The sequence below is a fragment of the Coccomyxa subellipsoidea genome (genome assembly GCF_000258705.1).
Source record: "Coccomyxa subellipsoidea C-169, whole genome shotgun sequence".
NCBI lineage: Eukaryota > Viridiplantae > Chlorophyta > Trebouxiophyceae > Coccomyxaceae > Coccomyxa > Coccomyxa subellipsoidea.
Genome location: NW_005178021.1, coordinates 315,248 through 331,922, shown reverse-complemented (window position 1 = coordinate 331,922; position 16,675 = coordinate 315,248). Strand labels below are relative to the sequence as shown.

The following is a 16,675-nucleotide window of genomic DNA, read 5'->3' as shown; positions in this document are numbered from 1 at the left end:
GACTTCTTGTAACTACACACCTCCTTATGTCCATCCTGCATTGTTGCATATTGGCGAAAGAAATCTCGAATGTGTGGTCCAACATTATGTGTGTGTCTCAGGCGGTCCTGATCACATAAGAGTGGTCCAAGGTTGCTTATGGCTGAAATTGGTTTGGAGCATTCTGCAGACGAGGCGCCTTCTGACTCCGATCATCACGATGATCATGGTGCCACGCTTAAAGCAGAGATTGCCAAGTAAGTGCCCACATCTGTTTTTCTCTATAAAGACCAGCCCAGATGAGTTGACTTCCCCTATAGATCTGGAAGGACCATCTCTGCCTGTATTACATGAAATGTAAGCTAGTCCTAATCATAAAGTCATCTCTCACTTTCACTTTGTGCGCAAAGTAATCTCCTGTAGAGGTGCACTCCTAGTCTGCAAGGGAAACTTTTAGGCAAGTGCCATAAACTTGAGATATCCTTGTGCCCCAGGCTGGCTTACATGGCGGTGCCATTAGCTTTGGAAAACTCCCTCTGGTATGCGTCCAACATCATCTCTACAATCTTCATTGGGCACCTGGGGAAGCAGGAGCTGGCCTCAGTCGTCCTTGGAGAAAGTGTGTTCAATGTGACAGGTCTGCAGTTCTCCTGTTCTTCCTACTTTTGTGGCTAAAAGGAGCATCCCGTTTTAAATTCCGCCATTTTTGGCTCTTGTTCTACAGCATGTTTTCCTTGCAACAGTAGGGTAATTGAACCAGTTACCTGTGCAGGATTCTCATTGGTGCTGGGCTTGACCAGCGGCTGTCAGACCTTACTGCCACAGGTAAGCAGGTCCCCAAAAAAGCCAGGCTATGCGCAATGCCGTTTTAACTAGGTGCTTATGCAACTGAGTGTGTGAGAGTCTTGCACATGTTCTTAGCAGTAGGGGTCTTTATCTGCGCAGGCATTTGGGGCGAAGAGGTATGCAGCGATGGGCATTATCGCCCAGAAGGCAGCCCTCATCTGCCTGGCACTCTCGGCCATCATCATCCTTGCCTGGACGCAACTGGAAAAGGCGCTCCTGCTTCTTGGTGAGCCATGCCTCAGAAGCACGCCTTCCAGTATGACGGTTGTGATTGCCATGGCTTTGAGACATGCATGCATTGGGAGTCCCAGGTCTGATGCAGTGAAAAGTTGAATAATGCTGCACACTCCACATTCCAACATTTACAATTCTGAGACATGTTCTTCCAGGAAAAATCTTACAATTGCATGTGCTCGTTGAGCTTCACAGGTCAAGACCCCAGCATATCTGCAGCCGCAGCTCGATACATCCGCCTTTCGTCACCTGCGCTCGTCCTGATTACCCTCTCAGATGTCATTCGCAGCGTCCTGACAGCCCAAATGGACATCTATCCTTGCACAGGTGTGTTGAACACCCGCTCGTGCTTTCATTTCCCCTTGACAATTGTCATTTTGAAGGTCCGTTTACAATTCATGTGCACAGAGAAGAGATATCTTTTCCCCAGCAAGAAGGTGGGGGTCAAGCAACATCGGTAGGAGAGTGCAAGGTAGATGCAAAGAGGCCCAAGTTCGTTGCAGCGCGCATGTCAGGACCCCCTTTGAATGACCCAGTGGCAAGACGGGACTCAGAGGATTAGTGCTGCATGCAAACAGGGATTTCCATCTTCACGACGTTCCTGACCCCGCTCATAAACTGGCTGCTCATCTACCACTGGGATTTCCGGCTGGATGGCGCGGCGCTGGCAAACGTTGTGGAAGCTTCCTTGTTCCTGCTACTCATAACGTCATACTTTATCTGGCGCGAAAGCCACCTGCGCAAGAGCGGCCGGCACACACTGCAGAGCTGGTTCGCTTCTTCACCCCGCAGTGTCTTTGTTCCCCGGCTGCCTATGTCTTATTGCTACATCCTTTCATGTGGAGGATGACAACTGCATCCTGCCAACGCTGCAGACGTCTTCTGTGTATTTATCATGCATGGTAGTGTCTTGAGGCTGCGTTCTGGTGATGTTTTGCACGGGCATTTTTGAATACCTGCAAGTGCATCGCGCAGGAGTTTAGATCCGTTCAGGAAATGGGGCCCTTACCTTAAAATAGCGGTGCCTGGGCTGGTCATGATCTGCCTGGAGTGGTGGACATACGAGGTGGGTGCCTTTCGCTTTTAGATTAACAAGGATGCCCTATGAATTTAATATGATAAGATCGGTAATATATTTTGCTTGGCATGCTGTTCCTCGCAGGTAATCATATTTGTTGTTGCAATCATACTGCTGCGAAGCGCCTAAGCCAACTGTGGCTTGGACAGGCGTGTAATAATAATAATAACAATAATAATAATCGTACTTGTTGTTGCACTGCAGGTCATTGTCATTATGGCGGGGCTCTTGCCAGACACAGCAACATCCGTGGCTGTCATGGGCGTCAGCTTTGACATCACAACGATCACCTACATGCTGCCAGCTGGCATCAGCGGTGAGAACACCTCAGTCACCCTGCTTACTGACCCACTCATTGACTGCCTGCCAATCCATGATCTGCTGTATCGGCCAAACACGTCAGTAACATATGCTTTGATTCTAGCTGATGCTCAATCCTGCGTGCCTTGCATACTATCAACGGCACTGTACAAAGTGAGATCTTTAGTAGCTTGAACGTTTTGAACAGGAGCCGAAGTGCTTGCTGGTGCTTTGCAGGTGCATTGGAGACAATCATGTCAAATCACATGGGGGCCGGGAACTATGGAGCAGCGCAGCTCTCCCTGAGGGCAGCACTAGGAATGGGCTCAGGAACTGTCCTAGTCACAGCTTCTGCTGTGTTTGCCGGCCGCTCTGTGTGGCCGCGCATTTTCACCAAGGACAGCAAAATTGTGGCGCTGGCCAGCAGCGTGCTTGTCATCTTGTCTGTGTCCTCCATCTTCGATGGGCTCATGTCCATCTTCAGAGGTGTGTCTTCCTCATACCCGCTCTTGCCCTGGATTTCTCAAATGCAAGCATGAACCGCCCTCCTTGCTCCTTGCAAACCCCTTTGCGCCGCCTGACTGCATTGCCACTGCCTCTCCTGTGTTGGAAAATTTTCTTCATGACCTCTCTTCTTCACACACCGATATCCCTCAGACCCGCGAGCGAGCCAGCTACCCAACTTTGTGGGTCACTTTGCAGCTTAAGGAAGCTTGTTCAGGTGAGAAGACATGGTGAGATTTAGTGTCTTAGCGATGGTGATGTGCTGCATGCGCAGGTGCAGTGACAGCGCTAGGGAGGCAGCTAGTGGGAGCATCGTTTGCCTTTGTGTGCTACTGGTGTGTGGGAATTCCACTGGCAGTTCTACTGGGGTTCAGGGCAGGCCTAGGGGTGCAGGGATTTTGGCTGGCTCTGCTGGTGGCCTCTGCCCTGGGCTGCACTGCAATGGGGGTCTTTCTGGGGCGGCTCGATTGGGAAATGGAGTCTTTGAGGATTGCTGCGAGGGTGGCTGAGGAGGAGGGGAGCGCCTCAGAGGAGACTGAGCGGCTGCTCCCGGTACCAGATGTCCCAGACGCCACATAGAATATGCCTAGTATAGACAGAATTTGCAAGCAGGGTATATGGTGACTCAATGATTAGAGTTGTAGGCTTCTTAAGGCAAGAGATCCATATGGATGCATTAGAGAGCACGTAGAGCAGATGTGATAGGATGGGTATGCAGGACCCAATAGACAGGGAATGCAAGGATGTGACGTCACCCAGTAAATTACATTGTGTGCCCAGGAACATTATGAAAAGCAGGTGGCGCTCACAAATTAGTTGAAACTATAGAAAAGCAAGTATGGTCACCACAGAGACAAAGCTCTTTTAAGTCTTCCCAAAGAACAAGCACATTCAACATTCCAGAACTGGAAAATCGAAGGCTAGCTACTTGGCATTCAGTGGACACAAGTTGATTGTACTCTGTGAAATGATCATGAATTAGAAAACAAGCAGACATCAACTCATCCAAAATTCAAGATAATCAGCAGCACATGTGCATGTTGCATGCCCACAAGAAAATCAAGCAGACCAAGCACATTTCAAAAGCGCCAAGCCACAACAGCAGCATCAAAAAGCGACGAAGCAACACATCTGGAGACAAGCAAACCAAATTCAGCAGCACCCAAGACTGCTACACTCACACGTCAAAGTGTGACATGTGCAACCATGTCTCTTCCTCAACACCAGTCTTGTCTGATGCAGTTACGCTTCGAGATGATTCCCACTACATCTCAGAGGCCGAGACCAATCTCTCACTCCAAGCACTGCAGGCATGCACCACATGTGCAAGGCCAGGGGTCAGCGTGGCGATAGAAGCGGCCCTGCCTCGTGCAGATACCCTCGTAATCCTCATCCATCGGTGCATTCACCCTTTTCACCGGGTTCCCCACCCTCTCCAGCGCCAGCGCTATGTCCACCACTCCACAGCCCGTGCATGTGAGATGCACACAGCTGAACTCCTCCAGGATCCCTGCCAGCAGCTCTGCGTCCTCACAGCTCACCTACACTCCACCAGGAACCACTGTCAAGTCATTCTGCCTTCTGCCTGCCTCATCAACATTTGCCGTTTCGCTCTTTGATTGCAGGCCAGGCAGCAGATCTTTCATGGCCTATCACCGTCCAGACTAAGGCACAGGAACGTGCTGGCATTGACCGCAGTCATGCTTACATGCATGCAAGGTGGTCAAAGATATACAGGGGCGCTGCAGAGCCTCATTGCTGGTCATTTATGGGCTCGGGTTTGGTCCCTATTGTTCTTTAAAAAGAAGGGCTGCTGCAACAACCACACCAGAGCAGCTAGTCCCTGCAGGGCTATAGTGAAGGTGAACATCTTTTACAATGGGGGCCTCCCTCTAGAAATCCACCTTGAGGTTCCCTGACACGATGTGCAGTACGCGCAGCCGCACAGTCGCCGCAATGTAGATCCACACGGTACTGGCATCCAGGTACAGAGCCGACAGCGCTGCGAACGTCGGAGCGGCAAACTCGACCGGAGATGCGCCTCCCACATGGGTGCTGACCCAAAAGAGTGTTGCATAGCCACCACCCGCCAGAATACGCGGCTGTGCCGCCAGTGCTGGCTCCTGATCGGTTTCCTCCAGGAAGAGGTACAGGGTCCTCAGCTGGCCGGCGCGCATCGGAGCCGCCCACCACTTCCTGCAACAGGTCAGCAGTCTTGTAAGGCATGCATGTGAATTGATGATCATGCAGTATGTTGATTCCCCGGGTGCTTCAGCAGGGGCGTGCAAAGGCTTCAGCTACGGGCTTTGGTAGAGTTGCAATGTATCAGTCTTTACAGAGAAGAATTGCAGTACTTGGCCGTAGCATGCCTGGTCACATATGGGCTTTCATATGGTATCCGGCAGTTTCTACAACTCTCTCACACTTAATGGATATTTGAAGGTGAAGGGCTTCGTGTGCCTCTACAAACTCAAGTACTGCGCCTGCCTCAGATCATTTTTGAGTGCAAGGAAGCTAGCACATGTGCAGGATGGCAGAGCCGCGCACTTGTTGAGACTTGTGGGACGGCCAAAGACGTGCAGTCTGCAGCCGTAGGGAAGCTCGATCCCTGCCGGGCAGACGTCCTCGATGGCCACATCTGTCAGTGATGACATGGCGCCCAGCGCCAGCGCTGCGCACTCGATGTCATGCCCCCTGGAGCAGACACAGATTTTTGGTGACAAGACTAGCGTCTTTTGAACAAGCACACATGACCTTTAGGTGGGGTTACCTATCACAGCATGCATAGCAGGTATGTGCAGAAGGCAAGCCTGGCTCAGATATAGATGTAAGGTATAGATATAGATAGTGTAGATATAGACCCCCCTGGCTATTTTGGTAAATGTTGTATGTTCCAAATGGCCAGACATGATAACATCGGTGTAGGTCACATGCATGCTGCGGTGGTTCATACAACCGATAATGAGGATTTTCTGAGTTGCAATCCCTCAGGGTGGGAGATCTGTTCAGGTTCATGTCTTTCGTCCTCCTCGTGCACTTGCCCATTCACCAGTATACCTACAGTGTCCTTGTCCAGCTCTGTAGCACCGCTCCAACATCATTCTGATAGGGACCTGGCTCACCCTTATCCAGAGATTGTGGCTGGCCACATGGCTAGCCACACAATAGCCCTGCCAACATAAGTACAGACTGGAACGGACTTCAGCACTGAAAGCCTAGCATGGCTGACGCTCAATAGATTTCAGAATATGCAGGAGAGTACAGAAGGCTTCCTAAGGGCGCACTTGGGGTTGTCCTTGGAAGCGAGCTTGAGCGTGCGCAGACCGCGGAGCTGGCAGACAGCCACTACCGCCGCCGCGTCGAAATGGTCGGCCGCCATTACTAAGTGGCGCAGGTGGCGCAGAGGTGGCGCCGCGATCGCTGCAGGGCTCTCCACTGCCAGGGTGCGCAGAGCGCTCGGCTGTCCCATCAGCCATCCCAGGAACATCGCGCACGCCGGGCTGCTGTTCTCCTACCGTGCGGAATTTCAATAAGTAGAAAAATCTTTGCGCCGGCACAGCTGCCATGGCCATTCTACAGGGGAAATGCCAGGACGCCATTCAGGTGCCATGGAATTAGAATTTTATTCAATCACATGATCAAATGAATGTTTCATGTGTTGAAAGGTCAGTGGCAAATTCGGCAGAAATACAGACAAGTGCCCATTGTTATGTGACATGTCGTAGAGCAGGTGGTGAAGCCTTTTCTGGTTGGACTGCATCCTTGGACTCTTGATGCACCTCAACCAAGCTGAAAACTTCCAAAAATGCCTCTCTGGCTCGGCTGAAAGTATCAGACCAAAGCAAGGATGCAAATCCTGACCAGGCCACTGACAGAATAATCAGTGCTTTACTGCATTTTGCTTGCAGGATCTATTTCAAGGAGATTTATGGGGATTCAGATGATTTAGGGGATTCAACATTGCCCCACCTGTAGGCTCAGCTGCAGGTGCTCCAGTGCTGGCAGGGCAGGGGCATCGTAGGTGACCACCCAGGGGACATAGCCCATTTTGCTCCATGTGAGCTTCAGCCTCACAGCCCCTCCCCAGTGCCGCTGAACCCATGAGCTGACAGATGGTCCTGCAGAGGAAGCATATCAGGGATTTGGTCCCATCTGCTGCCAGTCTAGCCCCTTTTCAATTTCTGTGTTTAGGGACCACTTGCTCTGCCAATAGGAAAAGCACTTGACAGATGAAACGATGGAAAGACAGGTCTGCTGAGAACTCTGAACGCCTATTATATTCATCAAAAGAGGGGGCTAAGGCCTTGCCTGATATGACTACGTCGATGTTTGTGGGCAGCACAGCGCGTGTGGCGCGGCAGATACCGCTGATCCGCGCCCACTCTCGTGTGGACATGTGGCAAGAGATGGACTGCCAAACATCACTTGGCAGCTTTCTGGCTGCCGACCTTCGCTGCCTTGGGACCCTGCAGGGATTAATATAGAGCTTAGGTAGCCAGTGAAGAGCAATTTGACTTACGAAAACAAAGGCAGACTTTCAGGTTGCCCCACTTGACGACGTTCAAGGAGATGGGACAACACTTCAAGCAATTATTCTCACATGCGTAGGCCTTTAAAAAAGATTAAAATGGCAATAATCATTACGCTACAAGGTGAACAAAAGCCATTGGGGAGTATCTCACATCCAGATCGTAGAAGGCTGCGGTCTCGCCGATCCGATGTGTTGAGCCTGCAGAGCCGGGCCCACAGAGCTCTCATCAAGTGGCAGATGTCATCAGCATCCCAGACGATTAACTTTTTTAAAATTTTTCTGTGATAGGTAACATTTTTGACTAGAAAAGTCAATCTCCAGTAAAGAGCTTGATGCCTGATCGCCACCTAATTAAATACAATGCACCCCAGATCTGCTGCGTGCAGATTATCATCCCTCTCTATTGCTGACACCAACGTTAGAAATTATGACATGTTCCCACTTCTGGCTAGGCTTCTGTCCAAGGTAATTTGGGTGTCGTTATTATTCCGTGCCACCTCGCTGACTCACTTCTCCTAACATCACTCATCCTGGAATGGCAGCAACCTGAGGGACACATGGAACAATAAACCAGCTGAGAATTGCCCCAGCAAGCAATTGCAACGGGACCCATACCTGTTTTGCAGCCACCTCCCGAGTCCTCACATGCACATTTCTCCGCTGTTCGTGTTCTAGTTGCTGCACCTGTGCAAGCTGCTGTGACGCCTGAAGAAGCTCCTGTGCAGTATTCACCCGCACTTGTTGAGTGCACAAGTGCATACAGGATCGGCTTACACTGTATGACCATTGCCGAGCAATGCAAACAGGCCCTGCCAAGACAGGCATAAAAATCTGCCATTTGTTCAACAAGTTCTTCTTCTCCATCAATCCGGTGGTCCGCTAGTAACAAAAATGCGCATGCAGCTTCACCTGTGTGCTGGTCTGAAGAGGTGCTCCGACTTGAGGTATCCAAACGCCCCATTGCTGCTGCTGCTGCTGCTGCTGCTGCTGCTGCTGCTGCTGCTGCTGCTGCTGCTCAGGCTCTTGCTCAGGCTCTTGCTGCAGGCTTGGATGTGCATGCCTCTGCAGTGGCTTGTTGCTTTTTTGTTCTGCTGCTGGCTCTGCAATTTCTGACGGCTGATTGCGTCCCTGTTGCATCAAGTTGTGCCCACTCAGTAATCGCATGAAAAGATTGGTTTGAGCATCCAATGTGTTAATGCCTTCCCGTCCATTGACACATTTCCTACCGCACCACTGAGATTGCAGAGTCAGGCTACCCTTGTCGAGAAGCAAACGCTCTTACAGATCTCAAGATTTTCACGATGTCAGGACTGACGGAATCAACACCAATCTTGGGATTGCATGATGGAGGAAAGTGCTGCAAGGTTTGCACGTGCAGCGGCAGGAGTGAGGCAGACACCTGCTTCTGTCCCTGTCGTAGCAGCCGCACGTCTGCAGGGCTTAGGACCGTGTATGGGCCTTGCAATAATCTCCCCAGGAACTTGCGTTCGGCGCTGCGGCCTTTGGAGTCCTCACTGGCCTGCCCAACATCCCCCTCAATTGAAGAAGTTGCCACAGGCTATGTTGATGATGTTGTTGACCATCACAAAACTTATTAGAAGGATTGCACTAATCACACATATCTGCCAACGTTTAAGGAGTGGGGCAACTAGCTGCATGCAGACACCCACCATTTGGTGCTGCAGCCACTGCTTGTACGCCTCCAAGGATTCAAATCTCTTCAGCTTTGGATCGTTGAAGTTTTTAGCTGGGTCCCTCCCATGCTGATGGCCTTTCACGCAGTCGGTGCAAAATAGGTGCTGGCATACCTCGCAGTGATAAGTGAGGGCCTTTCATAGCTGCTGACTATCGGCCTGGCTGGCCCTTTCTACTCATCGTAGATGGGACACAATGTACCTGCTGCACAAACAATCGAAGGGCTTCATTCTTGAATTCGTCCGACATGGACGTGGTAAACGTGAGCGACGGTTCAAGGACCAAGGAATGCCGAGACAGAAGAAACACCGCCATATGGTGAATCCATCTCTTGTCACTCTTGGCAAAAGTTGAGCATTCGCGAGAAATAGATGCTTACTTATTACAGACAAGTGGAAGCCGTCCAAGGTACATTTTGCCTAACTTGTGTCCAAATTTGGCACCCTCTCGAAGCCATCTGAAGACAGCTCTTTTGTAGAGTAGTCAACACTTACCTTGTGCTGATTGATGGTGCTGGTACCAGCAGGGGAGATGAAACGGTCGCAGGCGTGTGCCCCAGGAAATGCACCAGAAGACAGTTTGCAGAAATGAAATTTACAAGATCGAAACAAGATTGAAACAAGCTTAAGCATGCACGGCATGCATTGCATGCACAACGAGAGCGCTGCAATCCCACTTGGAGCTCATAATATACATGCAGAACTGAAGGCAGCGCAGCAACATCACGCACACAATGCGAGCGCTGGCATCGAGTGCTAGCACTCAATCTTAACATTGAAGAAAAAGAACAAAGAACGCCATCAACAACTGCATTCTTGGCACGCACCCACAGGCCATACCATGCGGAGACAAGAGAGACCTAGAAATGCACCTGCCGCAGATGCAATACGAGTGCCACTACTAAAAGTGACCTGGCAGGAACACACAGATCATCTCGGGCAATTCCCCTATCCCAAATCAACGGCAAACTTGGTTGACTTCAACAAATGCAAACGTTTTTCCTGTTTGGCCGAGGCCTTATATTCCCTCTGAGACAGACATCAATCCCCCAAAGGGCCTTTCTCCTAGCTAGGAGAAAGAGCAAGACGACCACAAGGGCCAAAAGAACACATTCTCCCAAAATGATGCACCCTGATTTAACGCATTGAGCATGCGCATGCAACTATCCAAATACCACACAAAGCAGGCTGCAAAAATGCTGCCAAATGCAATGAACCACCTCAATCCAGTGAGCCTCTCAGCTGAAAGGCACAACACATGGCACTCATATGAGTGCCATGGTTACATGATCATGTAACCATCATTGGCTCCTTACTAAATAATTTGTCTCATGCATCGCTCAGCAAAGACTACTTGACTTCCAGGCACAAATCCAAAGCCCCATGCTGCAAAACAAGCTAACGCACAAGCTCAAAACCATGCAACCACCCCTTTTCATATCATATCCCATAGTTTCAGACTATGAGTTTCAAACTTGATGCACCACAGGGCGTCCTTGTAATCTGTCTACCAGGCTTCTTGGATGCAACTCTGAACAGAAGGTTGCACATGCAAAGGGAGCTGCACTCTCCCTTGCACCAAGACATGGCAAACAAACATCACCTAATGCATTCCATTGCCCTGCTATGCTAATGCAATGGGAGTCCTACACTGGATTGAAATGCAGTGTGCCTTGCATCATTTTGTGCAGAGCATGCCCAAAGAGGCCCATGATGCTAACGATGTCACTCGCAGGCCTCAGACCGTCTCTCAAGTACATCACCCTTTGCCTGCTTTGATCATCGGCAGCCGACTGGCCAAATGCTCTGACCCGTCTGTCAGAATGCAATGCACAGAGAACCCTGTCATTTCCTGAGACACACTGCCTACAAAAATTTGATTGGCGCTATCTTGTCCTCACATTGCGGCTGACACAAAGCTGCTATGAGAAAGCAGCTCATGCCTCTTGAGACCATCACTGATGCCCTTCCACAGCCCATCCTCACTGCAGCTTTAAGTAGCAGCATGCCAGGTAAAACGCCCTGCCAAATACCTTGCAGACCACAGAGTCCCTGGATGGAACAGCCTTCATCCTGGGCGCGAGGGCACCGTCCGTGGAACGGACAGTCATGCGTGTGTTTTTGAGGCACCTCAGTCCTTCTCAGACCAGCGCACGGGGCGCTGGCTGCCAGCTGAGCCCTCTGGAACGAGTGCTCTGCGAAGGGTGGCCCAGGGATCCTTGCTGTCACTGCCGGTGCTGGCATCGTCCTTGACAGAAGCTTCCCCGTCCGAGGCAGCAGCTTCCTCGGCCGCGGAAGCCACCAGCGAGTAAGGGTGCACCGTCTCGGCGCTGCCCGGCTGGGAGGAAGCTGCCGGGAAGCTGCCGGCAATGCGCGCGGCAGCCGCCGGGAAGCCGGCGCGCTCCACCGCGCCTGCCGCCCGCTCGGCGGCCCGGCCGGCGGCGCCGCGAAGGGACTCGGCGGCCACGGCAGATTTTGTGCGCGCATGCCGGTACAGGATGGCACTCCTTTGAGGCAGCTGCATCTCCTCCACCTTTTGCCTGTGACACCCACAGCCACCAAACCCCGTCAATCTTTGGTCATGTAAATCTGTGAGAGGAATTTACCAATTTGACAACCTACCCTTCATTTGACTGACCAAAAATGCAGCATATCGCAGTGTCAATCTTGGTACAAATGGTTCATTAGCAGGCTGTTCAGCGGAACTGCACTAATACGGATGGTCGGGTCAGCAATCACCCATTTACACAGGTTACACAGGGCACAGGTCTGCTGTCCTTGAGAACTGTCTTGCTATGGGAACAAATCATACAAAAAAGCCGGGAGAGCAGAGCAGGACAAGGCACCTGAGCTGGGTGCTGGCAGTGATGACGCGAGTCTTCACAGGGATGGGCGTGCCAAAGTTGGCGGCCGCCACCATGGCGCCAGCCTGGCACGCCAGCAAGGCAATGACTAACAGCGGCGTTGCAAAGCTGTGCTCTGACGCAAAGTCCAGTGTGCGCTGCAGCCCATTGCTGTTGTCAAACTCCGCCGCTGTCACCAGGATTGGCCTGTGGGTGAGCAACACAGACTCTATTGCAAGCTCCTCCTTTTCAGCCATTCAGACAATATGCCCCCATAATAGTCGCTTCCTCTCTCACACCAGCTCTGTAGCTATACCGCAGCAAGGATGATTTTCGTTTGGATCAGACATCCGCAAGACACGTATTGCGTTTTGAGGGCTTGTTGCGATTCTTGATAAATTGATGACATGCAAGGCTGGACAGCAGACATTTGACCTGCCCTGCCACGTCCACCCTGATAAGAATATTTTGCAATGATCAAAACGGAGAGCAGTGGACTACTCACCCATGTGCGAAGCACATGTGCACCAGCAGGGCCTCAGCCGCCAGGAAGACTGCGCTTGCTCCAGCAAACTGCACACAGTACAGCAAACTTCATGTGATTATAAACCCCCACTCATGCAGCAAGGCACAAGTTCAAATTTTGGTTTTTCATTTTTGATTTTTTTAAACCAATTTGAATTTGAATTATTTCCTTCGTGATGCGGCATTTATTGGACAGCTTTGAAGAGAAGCAGCATCTTGCAGGAATGACCTTCGAGTATTCACAGGAGAATGAGAGGCTGCAACGCACCATGTGCAGAACGGCAGCAAAGCCACACCAGACGCCGGCACCTGCCACGCTGCTGAGCACCAGCATGGGAACACCCACCACACCCAACACCCCCGCAAACCTGCAGGCGCAGACACAACTCTTTTTCACTCCATATTCTCAAAGTGCTTCACAAAGGATCACCGAACAGTGGCAGTGCACTGCACACGCGAGTGGCATGAAGTGGAGGCACCAGCACCTCACGCGGTTTTGGGAAGCACGAAGCACTTTTCTCCATACTTGACAGCAATACCCGCCTCCAAAGACTTGCTCGCAAAGCAATGCAGCCGCCAATGGCACAAGTGTGGACACCAGAAACATTTTGCAAGCAGTGGTTTGACAACAATATTGGTTGACAATTGCAAAAAATGTGGCAGGCAGATCATAAGTTAAGGGTTGGGAAATCGGGGGGCCACCAGCGGGGGGCGCCGTCCTGGCAGCTGGGCTGATCCTCCTCTGTGCAGTGCTTGCGGTGCTTCCTGTGCTTCTTGTGGTGGTGGTGTTTCTTCCAGGGCTTCTTTCCCAGCTCCCCTGCAATATCAGCCCTATCTTCCTCCCCTTCCTCTTCATCATCATCTTCCTTGGCATCCTCCTTGCCCCGGCTGCCCTTCTCATTCCTCTCCTCCTCCTCTTCACTCTCATCTCCCTCACTGTCATCTTCGCTGTCATCATGGTCATGATCCTGGGCTTTGCTGTCCTCCTCTTTTCCCTCCTTCCGGTGCTTGGGACGTTTCTCCACCTTTTCGCTGTGCTTCCCTGCCGCCTTGCTGTTGTGATGATCACTGTCCTCTTTGTCATCGCTGTCATCATTGCTGTCATTCTCATCATCATCGTCGTCATCATCTGCTGAGCTGGCAGCCATGACATGCTTTCCAGGAAGGTGATCATGCGCATGGTCCTTGCTGCCAGAGTGGAGGCCCAAGCTGTCCAGCGCAGAGAGCACCAGTGACTTGACCCCTGAGGGGGCGGCATGGGCAGCTGGCAGTGCGGTGGGGTCTATTTGCTGCACAGCATGCTTTGGGCCGTCCTCAGCAGAGGAAGCGTGATGTCCCAGGCCAGGATCCTGCACACAGACATGCACAGGTCTCAACTCCTGCATGTCCTTCTGAAAACCATGCATATAACTTTTGTCTTCTCATTCAAATGCAGCGCCATATTCATGCAAGCTTCGAGAGCTGCTCTCAAAGTTGATCAATGTATCGCATCTATGTAATCCACACGCATCTCTGGTGATGCGAAAAGGTCCAGCACGCAGCTTCATCCTGGCAAAATTGATGCAAAAGATAGATAAGAATGCCCAGAGGGGTCCATACAAACACATAGGACCACTCAAATGTTGAGGTAAGGCCCATGGACTGAGCCAGGCTTGTCTTCGCACCCCTGTCTTTCCCATCACCTGACAAATATCAGGTACATCTGGAGACAGAGCTATCAATAAGAAGGTGGAGCACACCTGATACATGTCCACTTTGACCATGGCGATGATGAGGACGAGCCCGGTTGCAGCAAGCCACAGCAGCGCAGCAGTCAGCAGCACATCGCGCCACTCTGGGACCCTGTAGCGGGCCTTACTGGGCTCCTGTTTGTGGCAGGCCGGGGGGAACACAAAATGCTGCTCCCCTTCGGGGTTCTGGCTGGAGGGCTTTGAGGGCTTGGGGAGGTACGCCTGCTCGTATGCCAGCAGCAATGGTGCCTTGTCTCCACAACGATCCCCCTCTTCCAAGCTGGACAGAGAACAAAATCATATTTATCATATACCCTAATAAATTAGTTCCATGCGATACAATTTTATTTTAGAATTTGAGCATCTGCTCAAGGTTTTGCTTCTTGGGTGCCATGCATGCCGACAGATCTCAACAGAGACTCACAACACATCTCAGACAAAGGAGTGGTCATAGATGAAGACAGGCTCCAAGCTGCAGCGGCCAGAGCTGCCAACTAGTGCAGAGTCAGCCTTGACAATGTCTTGCAATTGCTGAGAAGGAGATGGGATGTATGTCAGGTGTGAAGGAAAGCGGTGTTCCCTCCACCCCCCAAAAGTTAACAATCAAAGTGATCAAACTTTCAGAGTGTAATGTGAGTTGGGTGTGACAGGCACAGCCAACAGAGTGTGACTCACCCTGATTCCTCTTCAGGCTCCTCTGTGTCCATGGCAATGTTGAATGCATGGTGCGCTGCCAAAAACAGCGTTGCGACCTGCAGTGCAGGCACATAGTGCTCAGATGCTCCATCCATCTGACAGGAGAATGGCGCTATTCCACCGTCTAGTCACACAAGTGCAGGGCAGTTTCACTGGGGCTTGCACAAAAAAAAAGGCTGCATGCAATGAACACGGAACTGCTTGCATGCAGAGGCATTCTTCAGGAGGACCAGGTGCTGATCAGAGTTTTAGTGTCTTGAGTAGAAGAAGGGCTTGCCTGCAGGATGAAGAAGCTGCCTACAAGCCAGGAGAAGATGATGGGGTGGGCTTCAATACAGCGCAGCACCAGCAGCAGAGCGCCTGTCTGATCATGTTCTTTCGCTGTCTCTTCCACAAGGTTCCTGCGTGCCAATTTTATTGTCAGCATCCATAATCGCATGAAGCTCAGTTGGCCAGATTGAGGCATCAATATTACACGGAGCTGAATTGGTCAACAAAGAAAATTTCCATCTCAAAGGCCAATATCGCATGCGCATGAGCCAGCCGCGTTTCAATGTGACAGTGCAACCCATAATCTAGAAAGAGTATGAGGACATTGTGCCTTAGATGTGCCCACACTGATTGCAGCTGAAGGTCACTCACCATTGGCAGAGGAAGACAACTCCCGTAGCCGCCTCCAAAGAAATTACAGCAAAGGCAGTTCCAACAAACTGCGTCACAACCAAGACAGACTTTTGTTACCAAGATTGGGCGGCAGTGACACCAAGTAAACACAAGAGAACCCTCACAGCAGCAATAGAGTACATCAGTTCAACAATGCAGACGTCCTTACCACTGAGATTGGCCACAAGCACCGACGGGTTGCTCCAAAAGCCCCAAGAATGCCACTAAAGCAGAGGATGAGGCCTGTGACGAATGCGACCTCTACCACCCTGTAGACGCAGGGGCAGATTTAAGAAATGTCTGTGTAGAGATGCACCCTTTGCACTAACGTTCTTTCCTTGGCACTCTCTAACAGACACGTGACACGTTCCTGGCTTCCAAACTTAACACTTTCGAAGGAGGATCGTCCGTCCTTCTAACAGTCCAGAAGCAAGATGAGGAGTGCAAAATCACAAGTTAAAGAACAATGGGATCGGCGAGGGGCACACCACAACGAGTGAAGATGCACAAAATGCAGGTGAGCCAACGCGGTGCACAGGGCACCCAGACAGAGCCAGAAGCCGGGAAGACAAAAAGAAATGGCGGCCACGCCAATGAAGGCGACGTCCATGTACAAGGGGGTCAGGAACTGCTGTGGCTGCGGCACCGCCAATCCCCACTGCCAACCCTCAAACTTGCCCGAATAAGAGAGGCAGCATTTGCTCGACTGCTTCGCGGACACTTCCTTGGCAGACAATGGATGTCGTTAGCATGGGGGCGTAAGCGCGGACGAGATGCAAGGGGGCACGAGGACCTCGCGCGAAAGACTCCTCCGTGATATATTTCGCTCTGATTTTGCACGTGAATGCGTCATGTGCCAATTTTGCCAGCGTGGCAAAGTTGCCAGAACAGGCGACTCTGTCAGGAGACTTCAGTTGTGTGCAGGCAATCTGGATGGTGGCAAAGCTCGTAATAGTGCACTGCATAATATGCCATAGCCAGGAACGCCCTTGTGCCTCCATCTAAATAGTCAGAAGTTGCTCGCCGAGGTAGAGCGCCGGAGGGCCTTTGTT

The 16,675-nt window shown here is 51.3% G+C and overlaps 3 protein-coding genes across 3 annotated transcripts; 1 reads left to right on the top strand and 2 right to left on the bottom strand.

Moving 5' to 3' along the window:
* Nucleotides 1-471: 471 nt before the first annotated feature.
* COCSUDRAFT_20364 (MATE efflux family protein) lies at nucleotides 472-3,520 on the top strand (the record flags this gene model as incomplete). Its single annotated transcript, XM_005643161.1, has 9 exons — nucleotides 472-616; nucleotides 752-804; nucleotides 925-1,051; nucleotides 1,255-1,386; nucleotides 1,638-1,830; nucleotides 2,035-2,125; nucleotides 2,342-2,467; nucleotides 2,686-2,923; nucleotides 3,216-3,520. Coding segments are annotated over 9 exons (1,410 nt in total), but the record flags the coding sequence as incomplete, so codon positions are not given.
* A 688-nt stretch (nucleotides 3,521-4,208) lies between these two features.
* COCSUDRAFT_49162 (hypothetical protein) lies at nucleotides 4,209-6,428 on the bottom strand (the record flags this gene model as incomplete). The annotated part of the gene is made up of 4 exons (XM_005643160.1): nucleotides 4,209-4,482; nucleotides 4,846-5,137; nucleotides 5,489-5,635; nucleotides 6,226-6,428. 4 exons carry the CDS (start codon nucleotides 6,426-6,428, stop codon nucleotides 4,234-4,236), a joined length of 891 nt encoding a protein of 296 aa, XP_005643217.1. The 3' UTR covers nucleotides 4,209-4,233.
* Nucleotides 6,429-11,297: 4,869 nt separating this feature from the next.
* Nucleotides 11,298-16,340, bottom strand: COCSUDRAFT_49161 (hypothetical protein; the record flags this gene model as incomplete). Its single annotated transcript, XM_005643159.1, has 11 exons — nucleotides 16,112-16,340; nucleotides 15,793-15,892; nucleotides 15,603-15,670; nucleotides 15,238-15,361; nucleotides 14,940-15,016; nucleotides 14,274-14,544; nucleotides 13,237-13,883; nucleotides 12,803-12,902; nucleotides 12,515-12,582; nucleotides 12,013-12,216; nucleotides 11,298-11,706 (listed from the first exon to the last, which is right to left on the bottom strand). Exons 1-11 carry the CDS (start codon nucleotides 16,231-16,233, stop codon nucleotides 11,298-11,300), a joined length of 2,190 nt encoding a protein of 729 aa, XP_005643216.1. The 5' UTR covers nucleotides 16,234-16,340.
* Nucleotides 16,341-16,675: the final 335 nt, after the last annotated feature.